At 41.2% G+C, this 17,254-nt stretch overlaps 1 protein-coding gene across 1 annotated transcript in view; it reads right to left on the bottom strand.

Annotated features, from left to right (window-relative positions):
- Positions 1-1,095: 1,095 nt before the first annotated feature.
- LOC134866595 (prickle-like protein 2) overlaps positions 1,096-17,254 on the bottom strand; it is a 33,561-nt gene continuing 17,402 nt past the window's right edge. Inside the window, exons 2-9 of the mRNA XM_063886829.1 lie at positions 10,244-10,428; positions 6,725-6,838; positions 6,466-6,603; positions 6,076-6,279; positions 5,101-5,287; positions 4,309-4,463; positions 3,316-4,108; positions 1,096-3,226 (exon numbers count right to left, since the gene is read on the bottom strand). Of these exons, the coding sequence (XP_063742899.1) occupies positions 2,274-3,226; positions 3,316-4,108; positions 4,309-4,463; positions 5,101-5,287; positions 6,076-6,279; positions 6,466-6,603; positions 6,725-6,838; positions 10,244-10,375 (2,676 nt within the window). The 5' untranslated portion in view covers positions 10,376-10,428 and the 3' untranslated portion in view covers positions 1,096-2,273. The remainder of the gene's footprint in view (positions 3,227-3,315; positions 4,109-4,308; positions 4,464-5,100; positions 5,288-6,075; positions 6,280-6,465; positions 6,604-6,724; positions 6,839-10,243; positions 10,429-17,254) is intronic.

The raw sequence follows: 17,254 nt of genomic DNA, 5'->3' as shown, positions 1-17,254 counted from the left end.
ACATGAATGCCAAATATATTTTTAAAGTTACTTTCACTGACAAGATACATCTTCACATTTAAAATCTTCTCTTTTCATATTAAATTCCTAAAATGGCCCTCAAAGATTCTACACATAAAGGTCAGTTTACTCACCATGATGATGCCTACCAAGTCTGTAAAAAGTGCTTCATTATTTCATCTGTGAATATGAAAGCTTTGTCAAGTCTAAAAAAAACCCTCATGATGTCATTGACGTCATTGCAGCTCAGGCCTGGTGACTAAAAATCTAGAACAAAGTTTGTGTAACAAAACGGAGCTGTGGAGAGAAAAGTTGGTGTTAACCAGACACAGAGGGTCAAATGAAAGTTGGTATCCAGTTGCATTAAGGGGATTATATATATATCTATATATAAGTAGATATATATATATATTAAAACTTCAGAGACATGTTTTGTACATATCTGAGACCTATAATATATTGTTGAAATACAGTATAATATGTGAACTTTAAATGAACTGATTTATGTATCCTTATGCTGATGTTATCTGTTGGGCTCTGGTTTGATCACTGGCTAACATTACAATAACATACTTATGGCGTGGTACAGACATCCATAGTTACCAGGCGACTGATTGCATTATTGATATTCCTCTTACTGTCAACAGGTCAAAATGTGTCCAATATTTGGTTTAGGACCAAATCCTCATCAGCCTCAGCCATACTTTTTGAATAGTGCTTTTCTGCACCTGCAAGCAGCTCCTATGTCTCCCTGGAACATTGAATTGTGGGACAATAGGCCTCTTTTTTTTTTTTACTGCAGACATTTAGCATGTCATGGTAGGGAAATTTATCAAATGAATCACAACGGCTGCAGGTATTGTTCATGCTGCCTCGTTTGGACAACTGATGGAACTGAGCCATGGTGTTGATTGGTCTACAGCTGTGGTGAATCAAAAGGTCTGCCTTGAAATTGTCTTCAGTTGACAAAGTAGTGATGACCTCTTTTTATCTCAGTTGAAGCACCTGCTATAAATAGTATGCATCATGGATATGGGGCACAGCCAATGTGTCACTCTAGCCGACCAATGAGAACAATTTATAGGTACAACTTGCTGGTTGTTCATTGAAGTACACTTTATTTTCATTATGAGACAACAACAACAAATCAACATGCAAGTCTCCCTATCTCTACATCATGTTATACAAATAATGATTCTTTAGTTACAAAATATATAAATATTTAAGACCATATGTACAGAACATTTACATTACTACATCCATTAATTTATTAAGTTTATTACTATATATACATTTAACAGGTTTTAATTCTGTAATATTCTCATAATTGTTAATTGCATTTTTATGATTATTGTTAGCATTATTTTAAATTATTATTATTATTATTATTATTATTATTATAATTCTTAATCATCTAAGGGTAACTCTCAAAAAACAAAGCATGTTGCAGAAGAGAAAACGGGACCATACCTGACGTTACTGTGCCTAAATGGTCAAGGAGCAGAGGCCGTGGCGCTCTGTCCTTGGTAAAGCATGGAGAGCCGGCTATGTAGAGCACAAAGTTCAACAGACTATTTGTACAAGGTGATAACAGGGCTAGCGAGCCAACACTATATTCCAGCAGCATTTGGATTCCACTGAGGTAAACAATGACATAGCTTGGAATCTAGCACGTAACTTTCACTATCCCAACACAATTTCTCGTTTGTCCACACAGAATAAGTTTCACTGCCCAGGGATTGTTGGATCACTGAGCTGCGGCAGTCAGATCGCTGCAGTTCCACCAGTTTTACTTCCCTTTTTCGAACTGTAAAGGAAATGTTGGATCTCTTTGTACCAGGGATTCATGCACAGACGGGCCCGCACGGACATCTTGTTTATTTACCTTGACCACGTTATTTTTAGTAGTCAAATTTATCAGTGCTTCCTGGTACCATCAGAGGAGTTGATCTCTATCATTGTAAACATTTCTGTTGTGTAAGCCAGCTGAGCTTCCTCTTATGATTAGATCATCCTGTGTAGGTGTACACAAACACTACCCGGTGTAGAGTTGTGTAAGCTCATAAGCACAAAATATTGGCCTTTTCTCTTTTCCAACCACACGCACGCACGCAGGCACACACACTCTATTCACTCTTGCTGACAACTGTCTCACTCTCACCTTCCCACTCTCTCTATTCCACCTTCTTTGTTGCTTTAACCGTCTCCTTACCTCTCTTTCTCTCATCTCTTTCACTCTCCTGCTCATCCCTCACCATCCTTTTGCCCTATATCTAAGAAATTATGCAGTTTTTGCTCTTCCTCCTTTGGCGGTTGTGCATCTGGCCATGAACCGGTCCGTGCAGAGGTCCGTGGTGGGGAGCGATCCCAGAGGGGCTGTAACGATGGCGCAGTTCCTCGTTGTTGAGGTAGCAAAGCTGCACAGGCCGAGGGATTGGTTCACCCAGGAAATAACCTTCATCTGCCTCAGACTCGGAGGAAGAGGAGCAGCTGGAGCACCACGGGTCAGCCGCCTCCATGTACCCGTCACCCCAGCATTGCCCACCTAGCCCCGCAGGTTGCCAGCCAGCATTCTGCAGGGTGAGATCAGAGGTGGTTCGGGGGCAGGGTCGTTGGGGCTGCTGTCTGTACCCGCCGGGCTCAAGACCGAACAACTCCCGAGCAGCATTACCAGAGGGGAAGCGATCATAATCCTCCTGGACGCGACGGTAGGGCGGCTCTACCATCTGAGTAGGACGGTCTGCCACCAGGTGCAGGGCATTGTCAGAGCGGGAACGGCGAGAGCGTTTGTGGTGGCGGCTACTGCGGTGCTGCCCGTTACTGTGATTTCCACGGTGGTGCTTGCGGCGTCTTGGTTGTGGCTGCTGTTGCTGCGTCACAGGTTCCTGCCCGTTGATGCGTCTGCGGGGCATTCGGTCACTCATTGGAGCCATCCGCAGGTTTCCACTGCTGCCCATCACCCCGACGCGACCTTTCCCGTCGAATCCCAGTGGCTGTGGGCCATCCCAGTACTGCAGCGGGTAGCCGACCCTCAGTGGAGCGTACATGTTGTTGTTATAGGGCCGGGAAGAGGACAGAGACTCTGTGCTGTGGAACTGGACTGAGGAGCTGAGGGTGCCCATGTTGCTCTTTTCAGACACGTTCACACCAGAGTCTTTACTCAGGTCGGGCATGGAGAACCTCGACAAATGCTCCTGACGCTTACTGACCCCGTCCAGAGAGTGACCTGTTGAAAACATAAATCACATGTCTTGTTTTTATATCATTCAGCAATTAATCGTATTGAAACATACTGTATCAATTACATCACTTTACCTGTAGCATTGGACATAGTGAGGGAGTCCATGGATCCACGAGGAGTCTGTTCTAGAGGAGTAAGGGGCTCGTTGAAGCTCATGGCATTGATGGGGTTCCTCCTGGTCAGTGGGGGTCTGCCGTCCCTCTGGAATCCATGCAGGCTTATGCTCCTTTTGTCAGAAAATCCCTGGTTCTGGTTGGGCATCTCGTTGAAACTCATCTGGGTGCGAAGCTTGTTGGGCCTGAACTCATCTTGGCTGTGGTGGGTCCAGTTTTCGTTAAAGGAGTGGCCCCTCAAAGCAGCCATGGGAGTCCTCTTAGCGTTGCCTTGTTCCTTCCCCCAGGAGTCAGGCCTCTTCCCTGGATTGGCAGCAGTCTGAGCTGGAGGATGAGCATTTGTGTTTGGATTGTAGCCCTGCCTGGGGTTACACTGAGCCAGCAGATGTATAGGTGCCGGTGTTGGGGAGGCTTCTAGCTGGGGGCCCTCATACACGGCAGGGACGTAGGGGTCATCGCGGCTCATCCACACCTGGTTAAGACTCGGGGCACGACTTGGAGTGCGACTGGGCGTGCGGTTCGGTGTCCTGCTCGGGGTCTGGCTAGATGAGAGGCTTAAACGGTCCATCTGGCCGGAGAGGGGATCAATTTCAGCAGACAGACGGTCGGGCATGGGTGGAGGAGCTGACTGGCGGGCTTCGGCACTCCGCTCTGCATTCCTGCGCTCCTTTTTACCAATCTTGGTGCTGTGGCGGGATTCGCGGGAACGGGCACTTTGGAAGGCAGAGTCGGAGGAGTCAGACTCATCTGGATCCTGATTGGTGCGATAAGACACATAAGTACAATTATATTAGTATTAAATAATATTAAACTGCTAATATCTATACATTAAGAATAGCTTATTTGTTGGGCTTTACAGAAAATACAGGCAGAAGGGATGTTCATAACAGTCATAAGTGAGGATTGAGAGGCATTATCTTTTGAGTCCCTGAGGTCATGTCTTTGGTTACCCACCTGTCCAGCGCTGCAGGACCGTGAGCAGAAGATCTGTCCCTGCTTTGGCAGAAAGGGCCGGCCCAGCAGAGAGCGCTTGCAACGGGCACAGCAAAAGCACTCCTCTGTGGCGTGCCAGTGCTGCCCATCATAAGTCATCTGGCCTTGGTCAATGCCTTTGGTAAAAAACATACATCATTTTATAAGATAACATACCAGAAGTAGGTTTATTAGTAAACACACAAGTGGTCTAGCTTTAACTGCTTCAAAATGGTAATGTGATGGCAGCTTCTCTAATAATACAGTACGATGTTATTCTACAAAGCCTGTGCGGCTAATGAACACAGCCCACAGCCTGATATTAGCCAGTATGTTGAGCTCAGATTTGTGAGATTTGCAATTTAGTGCTGAAATGGACTTGAAAAAAATGATGTATAAACAGAGGTTTTTTTTCTTCTAAAGGAAAACATTTCTGTGCCCATACACATGAACGCTCGATTTGAAGAAAGCATGAATACATTTCAGCAGCCGTGCTCCCCAAGTAATCATCTTTCACAGCTTCCATCTGGATACAGCATGGGAGCATCCACTCTTTCACTGTTACTGGAGCTTGGGATGATAATAACCATCCACATCTCACTGCCCTGACTCCGCCTCCTCACAGCTGTGGCACACAGCCTTACAAAGCGGATAACACCCACACTTACAATAAATGGCTGTTTGAGGTTTTCTGTGATGTAAGTGTAAGGAAATGAATGTCAAAGTGTTTTGGTAACAGCTCATATATGTTAGAGAAATTAAGATGTGCTGTACCTATGTGTTCCCCACATGCGTCACAGTACTCTGCATAAAGAGACTCGAAGCAGTTGCAGCAGTGTGGCCGTCCGTCCTTCATGATGTAGCGCTGGCCGCCGAGGGGCGTCTCACACTCGTAGCAACGAAAGTGCTTCATGTGCCAGTGCCTGCCCTCCGCCTCAGTGCATTCATCAGCAAAGATAATCTGCATGACAAAGACATCACAACAGCAAGAGACTCGATGAGATTCAATGACTTTTAATGCTGCTTTAAAAAGAAAAATCTCGATGATGGTTATGATGATGTCGTCTGGGGTACCTCAGGGCTCCATCCTTGGCTTATTATTATTTTAAAGATATTTTTAGACTTAACATGCCATACATAGCATTCACATTTAGTTGTTAGCAATTTCACCAAACTATTATACGATTCTGAACCTCTTAGATTATACTATTTAGATAAGTTAATATTAGAAAACTCTATTGTGGGTGAAGCAGAACAGTTTTTATTCCTTTATTGAAGCTGTTTATAAACTCGCAACCCATCAGAATCATCTTGTGACCCTTTGGAGGGTTCAAATATACCTAAACTAATATTGGGTTTGTGATTAATCCAATAACAATCTCCTCAACATATATTTTAAATGTGATTTTTCAATCCAATATTATTGTTAATACAAAATCTAATTTCTTCTAATATCTACAGTTGGCATACATCTTGTGTGATATCAGACAAGCATGATGTGTCAGTCATCCAGAACTATAAGGAAAATAAATACATTTGTTTTAAAAATAAATTAAATAAATGATTTCAAATATTGTTATCAATATTATCCTCATCTCGGGCCAGCTGGCTACACATAACTTTCAGAGACATGCCAAGAGTACTAAGGTCTTTTCTCTGCAGATCAATTTCAATCACATCCAAGTCTCTGAGCTATGAACCATTCGGCCATGTCCAACCCTGAAGGGCTCAAGGCCCAGACAGGCGCACCTCATCACAGGCACAGCAGCGGGGTTTCAGCCTCTCGGCATGGTGTCGGCCGCAGAAGACCTTGCCATCCTGATAGAAGTAGATGAGATCCACCAACAGTTCCTCGCACATGCTGCAGACAAAGCAATGAGGGTGCCAGACTTTGCTGTGCCCTACCCTGGCAGCAAAAACCACCATGTCGCCTCCGTTTATTTGACCACCGCACTGTAGGAGAGGAGAAAGTGAGAGAGGATAGGATAGGAGACAAGAGAGCAAGGAGAAGAGAAAAGGTAAAGAATAATGGAAGAATTAGGAGAGAAATAAGTATTAAAGGTTATGGGATGTTCGTTGGTATCTTCAATGAGTAAATTGCAGGACAAAAGGGCAAAAGGAGGACTAGTTCTATTTTACCTTGTCACAGATAGCGCCACTGATGGTGAGGGGGAAAGGACGGATGTTGCCTCTGCCCAAGCTGTCCTTCTTCCGCTGGTTGCTGAAGATCTTAAGTTCCCGTTTCTCCTCCTCGTCCAACGCGTTACAGTAACGCACCTGAACAACAAAGTTCCTCATCAGGCATCCTCATAAAATCTAGAAAACTTCTGAGAGTCCTTTCAAAGATAAACATGTAAAGAAAAGATAGGAATATTCTGTGTTGTTAAAAAGGGTTTACCTCATTGTCATGGGGAGGCAGCTGGTGCAGCAGCTGTTTGATGCGATATTTCTCTCCAGGGCTGTTTATATAGGGAACCTTCTCTTCGGGTAAGGAGTTATAGTACTGATGCACCTGAAACAATCAAGAACAAACATGTGGGGATAAAATATTAAGTCTGAACTCCATGATGTTTTGGCGATATGGGGGATTTAAAACAAGCTGTAAAAAGAAATGTTATTGACTTATAAAGACATTATTGGGGACTTGTTAGTGACATTTTAATCTCCTATCTGTATTATTTAACTAATCCTGAGATAGATATCTGTTTCTTTAGCTGCTAATGGCTCAAATATCATTGTTGCAAAGTTTGTCTCTCTGCCATTTGAGCACACAGTGTACAGTGGATTTATAGTTATTTCACTTGAAATAGCTGATAAAAGCATTAGAGTGAACCAAAACAGGTATATGTAGCTGAAAAATCAAAACAATGAGCTGAATGATTCTCACAAAGACATATTTAACCCACAAGTAGTCATATGAGCCATTATTAAATTAAAAATATTGACTTCAGCCACTTTTTGTACGATACAGACCTGACGTACACAGTTTTAACCAAGTGATTATGTTCCTATTAGGTATAGTAAAAGATAGGCTAACATAATATAATAATACATAATCTACATTATTTCATTAATTCATGGAGACAGATCTGTGTAAATTAATCTGAAATAACTTTTGAATTAATCCTGGTATTCCTGTATTGGTTTTCGCTTTGCCCTTCACCTTTTCCGCCCTTGGAAATGAGTGTCTGCTACTTAAAGTGCGGCACGATGAGCTCTGTGCTGCTGCTGCTGCTGCTGCTGCTGCTGCAGGCACAACCTTGAACAGCATCAGGTGCTTTACATTTTTCATCAGCTAATATTCACATTGCTTAAAGGAGATCTCCATGCTCGTAGCACAATTAGAATTCAGGCTACAGGAGGCCTTGTTATCCGTGGCCTGAACATCCTTTTGTTTTTGCATGTTAGCGGGTGAAATAGAGAAAAACCTTGATTGGTGTTTGAGAAGTAAACACTCAAAGAAAGGAAGGCAATCTTGTCACTTGTGTCTGATTTTCAGCAAAACAGCCTTAGACACAAAGTGGTTTAGTGTTCAGTGCAGTGTAAAGATCTATTTTGCTGATGTTGTTTTGATCCAATTTACATAATAATTGGGGTGGAGAGCGCCAGGGAGAGGAAATGCATCCGAGTGCTGCCCCTCGGATTCTCTATGGACCAACCATTAGAAAATAAATGTATGTGTGTCTTTTTATATAATAGTGTTCTATTTTCTTCGTCTCTATCTACACTTTGCTGTAACAATGTACATTTTCCCTTTGTGGGACGAATAAAGGTATCCCTTTTTCTGATAGTATAGTCTACAGTGTAGACTCTACACTGTGGAGGGTGAAACAAATGCTGGGTTTGCAAGTCGGTCACTGCTAACTGAGAAGAGCTCTGAATGAAAGGAAACAGATGAGGGTTAAGGGATAAGTATGTCACTGAATATTCACTCTCAAACATGGGACTCTTATGCAGGGCTGCTACCTACCTTTCTATTTGGTTAACCAATTTTTTAAGTGAAAAATGGACATAGAAATTTCCTAAAGTCGGAGGGGTCATCTTTATTCTGCTTGTTTTTCTGGACAGACACAGACACAAATCCAAAAGTATTTAAGTAGAAGAGTAAGAAGACCAGGAAGTATTGCTTCTTAATTGAATGTTTACCAATGGAATGTTAACATGACAAATAGTTTCAGCTCTGTTTGAAATTATAGAAAGCCCTATTCACCAAATCTAATCAGTCTGTGTTTTCTGTTGTATTTCGAAAAAGTGTTCACCCACTGTGTCATGTCTGTCTTGTCTTTCTGTTTCCCCTCCGGTTTGATTACCTGATTCTGTTCACCTCGTACCTTTGTGTTTTTCCTTCCCTCCCGTTCCAGCTGTGTCTTGTCTTGTCCTTGTGATTAGTCTTGCATGTATTTAAGTTCTGGTTCTCTGTTAGTTGTTATCAGATCCTTGTTTGTCATTTATGGAAGAGATTTTTCCATGCAAAGGGTCCACCCTGCTCTGCTCGACACTTATTATAACTTTCTGTTAAATTGAGATGTAAAAAAACATTTTAAAATAATATCACATATTATTTGGATCATCTTTAACTATTTCAGTTTGTATCTGCTGGAAAATGGGTCCTTGAGAAAAGCAAATTGTTCACTCAGGTAATGTCCATTGCAAAAAACATGTTTACGTCACTGCTTGAGATAATTCTTTTAAAACGCGTGTCACACTAATGAAATTGTGCGGAGGGGAAACCCGAAGTGACAGGCTTGAAAATCATTATGTTTAAGTTCATTGAAAAAGCAACAGGCAGCTGCAATTGCCTGCACCCCCTGTTGGATGAGAGAGAATGCAGCCTCTTTCAGCATCCTGTCAAGATGGCTGACTGGAGAAAATGACTGTCATCAGGGAGGCCTGTCATCTGTTAACAGGGCCCTAAGAGTGCTGCCCTTACTATATAAAGAAATACAGTGTTTAAAGCCAATAAAGTTGCACAGAACTGTGTTTATTTTATGTCAGAACTGACAAAAAACAACGGAAAAAAAAATAAGTTATGAGGAAATATCTTCCTCTTGATGTGCACAATTGATTACATTACCTTGGTCATGCATGCGATTAAAAGGCATTTAAACTGCAAATGAGTCCAGACAGCAAATTGTGAAACCTGGATGCATAAACACATTGCCACACATTTCCAATTAGATCCATCCAAACATTCACTGACTCAAATTACTTCCATTCCTCTGGGTTTAGGTCTGCAAGGATACACTAAAACCCAGAACAAATCGAGGCTCAGCATACCAAATTCATTAAATGGCAAAAATAACGATATGGTAACAGTTCCAAAGTGATATATTTCTCTCATAGTTTTTGGGAGAAATCATGTGGAATTGGCTATTTTGTTTGGGGGGGAAAGACTCCTCATAACCTTATGTTTTTGAATATAAAACGTTTTGATGAATATGTGGTTACATATTTTTGACAGCAAATTTATTTGCGACAAAATGTATCAATTGACCACACGGTTGTCATTCTGTCTGACTGATCTTGGTTCCTACACAGAGTCAGCTTCAACACTGACAGCTGAAAAATGTCCTTACAGTTATTCTTCCATGAAGCGCCTGACAGCTGAGTCTCATTGATTTGTATGTCGGCCCTGCCCTTCCCTCCTCCACCCTTCAACACTAATGGACTACGACAAATAAAACACCATGAAGGGGATTTAAAAACAGTAATGATACATTGTCTTGTTTTCAGATCAGTGAATTTTCCATTTTGGAAAATGCCACAGACACTTTATGTTCGAAACGAGTCATTTTGAACAATTTGCTTTGATCTGATACGGTCTGGCTATGGCGAGAAAAAAATATGCCTTTGCTAATGCGGCACTTAGGAGCGACAGGAAGGGTGGTGTCTACTGTGCAAGTTAAATATCTTGTACCTGCTCAGGACTGAGGCCGGGGGGGACCCAGGCGTATTCCTCCAGTGCACATCCAGAGTCATCATCAGAGGTGGAGTTCCTCTGGAAGTCGTACATCAGCTTGGTGATGGTCTTTTCCATCTCCAGAGACATGGCTGTCACAACATGCTCCTCTACACAAACCGCTTCAGTGGACACAGGTATTCCTGTTGAGGGAACAGACAAGAGGCTGAGAAAGAGTCCAAAAGAAGGTTTCAAATAAAAAGAGAGCAGTACAAAGGGAAAAAAACAGGGAGGTAGTATTCCTCTCATCAGTATTCCAGACTATATGTGGCATATGCACATTTGGATTCACTTGTGGTAAACATCAGGTGCAGCAGAGCTAAAGAAAAGATATCTGTGAGACATGCCTCCCTGTATAGCATATTAAAACCAAAAACACATCAGTGGTCCAGAACTATACAATGAATACATGATTCAAGTAGGGCTGTAGTTGGGCACAGTGGGGCTTTAAGGTAAATGTTGATGTCAGCAGGTTAACATGCATCTTATTTCAATGTACGTGTGTCAGAGTAGCATTACAAACAAAGTACAGCTGAGGCTGATGGGAATGATGCTACTTTTGCAGCTATCGGGTCATTGGAAAAAGGTTAAATTGTTGGCCTGATGATGGTGTTGGATACATTTTTAGTTATAACAATTCATCCTGAGGCAATCCTGAATGTCTGTAACCAACAACAATCCATCGATAATAGTCATACATCTTGCTAGTGGAGGAAAGGTTGGGAGATAAATAAAGTTGTTAAGATTTATCCTCTGTTGACCACAATATTTGTCTCTCTCTTAAAAGTTTGTGGAAATCATGTCTTAGGTTTTATAATAATCTAGCAAATAGAAATGTTTCTTTGTACCAAAATGACAGACTGCATTGCTATCCCTCACAAATCTGTAAAAACAATTACTGTACTTTATTTATTACAAACTGATCAATACTAACAATGCAGTTCCAGGGTATTTTATCTATATTGCAGACACCACTGTGAGTGCATTCAGTGCTTTACTTGAATGAATGGATTAGAGATTCAAATCAATCTTATCCTCCTCCTCCTTTCTGTCTGAGAGAACAGCTGCACACATTAATGACACATGAATAATTAACAGGTGCAGGTATCGCCTCCACCACCAAAACACAAAAATGAAATGCAACTAATTTTACAGACAACGAGAATATTTAATGATCCAGCTCCGCGAGCAAGAACGTGTTCTGTTTACATCTCATGGCTTGTTGTTTTATAAGCTGATGAAGGGAGAGATATTAGAGTCAATTAGTGTAAAGTGGAAGGAAAACAATGTGGTTTCTGACTATCTTAAAACCTTGTATGAATTTGTAAAATCCATTGTGTTTAATAAGCTTGCTGTGGTTGTTAATGAGAAGATGCTATCTGATCAATGTGGACATGCCAGCACAAAAAAATGATGTGTTTCTGCAGGTCGTGTATCAAGGTCATAGCAGTTAACTGACAGAAACAACATGGCACGGTGGTCGGTGAGAAAGTGTGAACGGCCCCTGATATTTCCCATTCAAACTAATTGCACAACGCAGGTCCTTTTCAAGCAGTTTCAGACAGCAACACCATTTCCCCCAGATTAGAAAATCACAAGAAAAACAGAGTGCAAGCAGTAGCCAAGGAACAGCAGACATTTCCACAGACTGAGCCAGTGAGTCAGCCTCCATCCAGGCAGAGCTGAGTAGTGTTTATCTCTCTAAGATGGGTGCTGCTGATTTCTTTGTGAGAATGGATCACAGGTATGTAACCTTCCGCCTGTAGCCTGGCCCGAGGCTGTTATTCATTAGCGCACTGAGGCTGAGGGAGAGTGGGCCTGCTGAGAAGCCTGCAACCTGTTGCGCCAGCTACACATCAGATAAAACGTGACCTAAGTCGGATAAATGAAATCAGGTCCGTGAGCTGCTGACTACAATTTAGACTACATTCCTGCATTAATATGAATTTTAGTTTCCTACTATCGACTTTTGGTCAGAGGGGCACTGGCCTTTGTTTAATTGTATAGCTATTATAGTGATACATTTCCCTTCATGTTTTCATTTTTACATTTAAAAGGAATATTAATACATTTTGGGTATATTTCATAACTCTCACTGAGAGTAAGATGAGAAGATTAATACCACTTGTGTCTGAATGGTAAAACTACAGTCAGCAGCTGGTTAGCTTAGCTTAGCATTAAGGCTGAAGACATGGGTAATCTGCTTGGTTGGTCAAATGTAAATACCTACCAGCTCCTCTAAAGCGTACTAATGAACATGTATATCTTGTTTGTTTAATCAATACCTAGACTAAATTGCTAATATAAAAACATCTGTGATAACGGAAGTTAGCCAACCTTTGAGTTTTGGTTACACAAGGGACACAATTTGCCGTCTTCTTGGTGTAAGTCATATTTTTGTTTAACCCACCCATCAACCCTGAACTCGTCCCTATGTGTAACTTAAGTAGCACTTGATCTGGGAATCCAGCATCAACTTGAAACGCAAAAAGAAAAAACTAAGTAGTGATAACAGGCAAAATGACTCGAGAAATTCAGAATGGAAACACATGGACTTCATCAAATACATAAAAAATCTAACTTCCAGCTTCTATAATTACCTTATTTACATGTTGTATCTTGTATGGAGACATGCTAGCCACAAACTCACATTTGGGTTTTGTTCAAATATAGAAAAGTGTACAAAGCTCATGATCAGAGAGACTCTTGTGTTCACAGGCACAGCTGCTGTTTGTTGAAAAATGGCTTCAATCTGTATAAGCAAACTGCTCTTCATGAAACAATGTCTTGTTTTCTATGTTCATCAGTGTTGAATACACAAGATTCAATATTTGCACATGACAGCTTTGGAGATGTTGTTCGAGGGAGTTAGGCGACTTGTTTTCCTTCTGCTTCGAGCGTTTTTGCTAAGCTAGGCTAATCCTGTCATAGAGCTGCTTCTGACCCTAGAGAGGATCTCATCTTCTAACTCCAGATAAAAGAGAGTGTATATTACAAGTCAGTATATTCAGCTGAATAAATAAGGTTTGTCTGATTAAGATCGATGATAGTAACGTTTTTTAATTTGCTTTGTCATAGCAGGAAACCACAAGCAAAATGGAGAACAATAATGATGTGAAGGCCAATGTTGTGCAGGCTGACTCTGTAACATGCCTAACTGGGCCACTTGAATGAAATAAAGCCATGATTAACGCCATTATTCATACCTGTGTTTACCTTCATTGACAAAATGTCTGCCATGATAAAAGGTATTTTCACTACCATCTTTATGGGTTAAAAATGATGTATGAAGTATGGAGAACCATGCTAAGAATAAAGTAGCCAATTAGTTGTGTTGTAAAATAGACTAACCCTCTGTGTCTCTATTAGTAAACCCACTGTGAAGAAATTCATTTTGCACACATTGTTAGATGTAGGGGATGACAGCATCCCTGTGCACCAGTGCCTCGATTAATGGTCCCTTCACACCCCACTTATTAAGATGTTCTCTGTGCATTGTTAAACAAAGACACAGCTTTAGTGTCAAACTGTTTCAGTTTAATGACTCGTCTTTACACCCTAACTTTTGACTGAATGCACATTGAGCTGGTACAGAAGGCTGCTGATGAGTGTGTGACTTTTTGACGTAATACTCACTCGCCAGGCCGACTGGTTAGTCATAACACACTCCTCTGTTCTTCCCCAGCAACACGAGCAGAGAGGAGAGACAACTTGTGAACTTCTGTTTCCTGGAGGAGGCATACTTTCGGGTAATTCTTGCTTTAGAGAGAAGAAGTGGTCTTATATTTTTGGGGAAAAAATTATTTGAGTGCCCTCAACTTTGTATTTCTGTTTGTCATTGTTTACTCTTCTGGAAGCAAACCCTTATTTATTGAAGCCACATTACCATTCTTTGGTAAACACAGCTTTACAAATCCGTACTCTTATGGGGGATTTTGCTGACTGCACTGCCTTCTCTAAGGCTAAAAGTAAGTAATGTAGGAAACATGTATAAACAGAGAAAGAGGATAACTGGAGAAACCACTTGAAAATGATCACTAAATTATTTCATTATATGCTGTTAATTAAATCAGTTCAGTAGAATGTGAGATATGGAAACATTCATTGTAAAGCAGTGTGGTCATTTTGAATTATGGGGACATGAATATTACAGATCCAGGATACAACAGAGAGAGAGACGGGACACAACAGGAGTTGTAATTTCTTCTCTGCTACTTCAGGACCACAGACAGCGCCATGGATTTATCAATACACACTTAGGCTACTGATATTCCAGTGCCATGGTCGGGGCCAAAGATTATCACTAGCACAAAGCCCAGTCAGATAAAGGATCAATGAGTCAGGCACAACACAAAAAAATTAAACTATACAACCTCACTAACCTTTCAGTCTCTCTGCCAATAGGGGATGAAGAAGGTGCCGGCAGGTTAACAGGGGGCATTCATCATGGTTATTTTGATAACAGGGGGATTGTATCCCTCCTTCATTTCACCACTTCAGTGATGGGTTTGGGGAATGCATCAGGGTCTTGTAATTAATAGTGTCTAAAGGTCTACAGCAAAAGTGGGCAATCATGTGCCCTCCAGGACCAAGATTGCTTGTTCACTTCCCAACAGATCAATACACTTTCCAATGAATCACCAGGGAGAATGAACAGCTTCAGACTCCCTGCCGTCTGGCGAAATGTATTCTTTAATCATTATAAACATCTTATAATCCAATTTTCCTTTAAATGACAATGAAATCCTTATGAGATTGGATGATATCAGATCCATTTTGTAGCTCAGATACCTAAAAGTCCAAACTTTCCAAATGTTCTCAAAATGTTGTTGCACTGATCAACTGACCGAACAGGCCCCTGGTGTCAAAGGGAGAGAGTGGATTTCTCTTTGTCACTCTCGCACAAAGCGGCTGGTGAAGGCCCCAGATAGCAGCTGTTGTGGGTACACTGGAGCTTGTCCTTCAGAGGTATTGTAGGTCTCTTGGTGGCCTCCTTCACTAGCCTACTTGTTGTACAGCCAATCAGAGGACAGCCTGCTTTGAACAGATTCACTGCTGTGCCATACTCCATTTCTGTCATAAGGGTGTTTTGAAATAGCTTTGAATTCTTTGGAGTCCTGATACTGACTAGGCAAACGCATGACCTTCTAGATATAAACTGTCCTATTTTTAATTAACTAACTGACTATACTAAAAGTATATGTTGATGGAACGTGTGAACTTAAGGGAGGCAAAGCGAAAAAAAGTCTCTGTTTCCACTCCATAATAATCTCCAATTAACCAATAATGTGACTTCTAAAGCAAAGTGCCTGTGATGCCTGCGATAACTTCTATTAAATAAAAGAGGTCAAACATGTATTTTGAATCCTTTTTGGAATTGATAAAGAGATCTGTTTTCACTTTGAATGTTAAAAAAAGGAAACTTCTGAGAGACAGGGGCCTGATTTTTAAAGTCACTGATTTTATAATTAGTCTCTTAAGCTGCTGAGTGCTTTGCTTTCAGGTCAGTGTGATTAATTAATATGTACCTACTTGACACTTGTATTTCAATATTATTAATTTGATAAAAAACAATAACTTGTTTGATTTGACAGTGACGAATGCTATTTTAACCAGGTGCAGGGACTAGAGGAGGACTCACTGAGCCTCGGTAAGGCAGGAGTCAGAAAAATGCTGCAAGTTGCCGTGGCAACAGATTGGGGTGCAAAGTCTTGAATAACATATGAGTGTCTGAAGAAATGTATGATTGTATGGATTTAACAATAGGAATGCAAGCAGAGAGGCAGCATTAGTGTCCCCTCCTCTTTGGAAAGCATTCATTTTTAGTGTTGTTTTTCTTACAAACCAGGGTTAAATAATGTTTTAGCTCTAGGCATATCATGCTTTACAGATCAAAAGTCATCACTGAATCTGAAATTACTTTTCTTTTCATAATTTGCTTCTCCTTCAGTTACATCCAATTAACAGTGTCTTAATTTACACATAAATTAGCTGAGATTAATCAACGTCTCTGAGCCAGAGGAGAGAAGATCTTGGGTAATTGGGTAATTTTGAGAACAAAGAGAAGAGTCTCTGCGTATGAAACTCACAATAGTGAGAAAATAGTCTTGAACACATACGGTATCTGGAAACAGAAGGAGAGAGAGAGAGAGAGAGAGAGAGAGAGAGAGAGAGAGAGAGAAACAGAAACAATAGATGGGCTGTGTATGCAGTGTTAAGAGCAACGCTTTTTCTTTTTCACGTGTCATGCTTCACCCACCTCCCTCCTTCCTCCTCCCATCCTCATGCGCCTCTGACAGGCTCTGTGTGGGTGTGCATGAGAGAAAGAGAAGGAGAGGGAGTGATGGAGAGAAAAAGCTCTTATTTAGGTAAAAGCTGACACGAGAGGTGGTGCTCGGCTGAAGCACAGAGCCTGACCAAGGCTCTATTAACTCTTCATGGTAAGAGCATCACCCATCAAATCTACAGTGTTTAACTGACAGCAAATATAATGCAAAGCTGACTTCAATGTCCTTATCTGTTACCACTATACAGCAAATCAGCAGTGATGACAATAAATCCTCTGGTTTACAGATTGGTTTTCTATTTTTATAATATCCCCCTCAAATTAAACACGAAGGAGATATTAGCTCATGCTCTGAGTTTATACTGTGGGTTTTAATTTGTATTTCTTATCAACGACAAACATTAAAGGCTTCTATCAGAAAAAAAAACTGGTAAAGGGTTTTAAATTTAATGTACTCCCTCCTGCGCCCTCTTTAACACACAAAAGCCGAACAAAGGAGGATGCTAATCGTCTCAACAGGTTCTTGGTTGTCAGCTAATCTCACTGCTGTATGTAGGCAATTATTTCACTGTAAACAAACACTGTGAGGAATTATTATTCCAACACAAAATTATTAATCATCCTTCACCTGATGTGGGCTCTGCTGCAGGAATGTGTCAAACACAGTCGTTCAGGATTCATGA

The sequence above is a fragment of the Eleginops maclovinus genome, chromosome 1, assembly GCF_036324505.1.
Source record: "Eleginops maclovinus isolate JMC-PN-2008 ecotype Puerto Natales chromosome 1, JC_Emac_rtc_rv5, whole genome shotgun sequence".
Lineage (NCBI taxonomy): Eukaryota > Metazoa > Chordata > Actinopteri > Perciformes > Eleginopidae > Eleginops > Eleginops maclovinus.
Note: the sequence above shows the minus strand (reverse complement) of the source record. Positions and strands in the feature narration are given on the sequence as shown.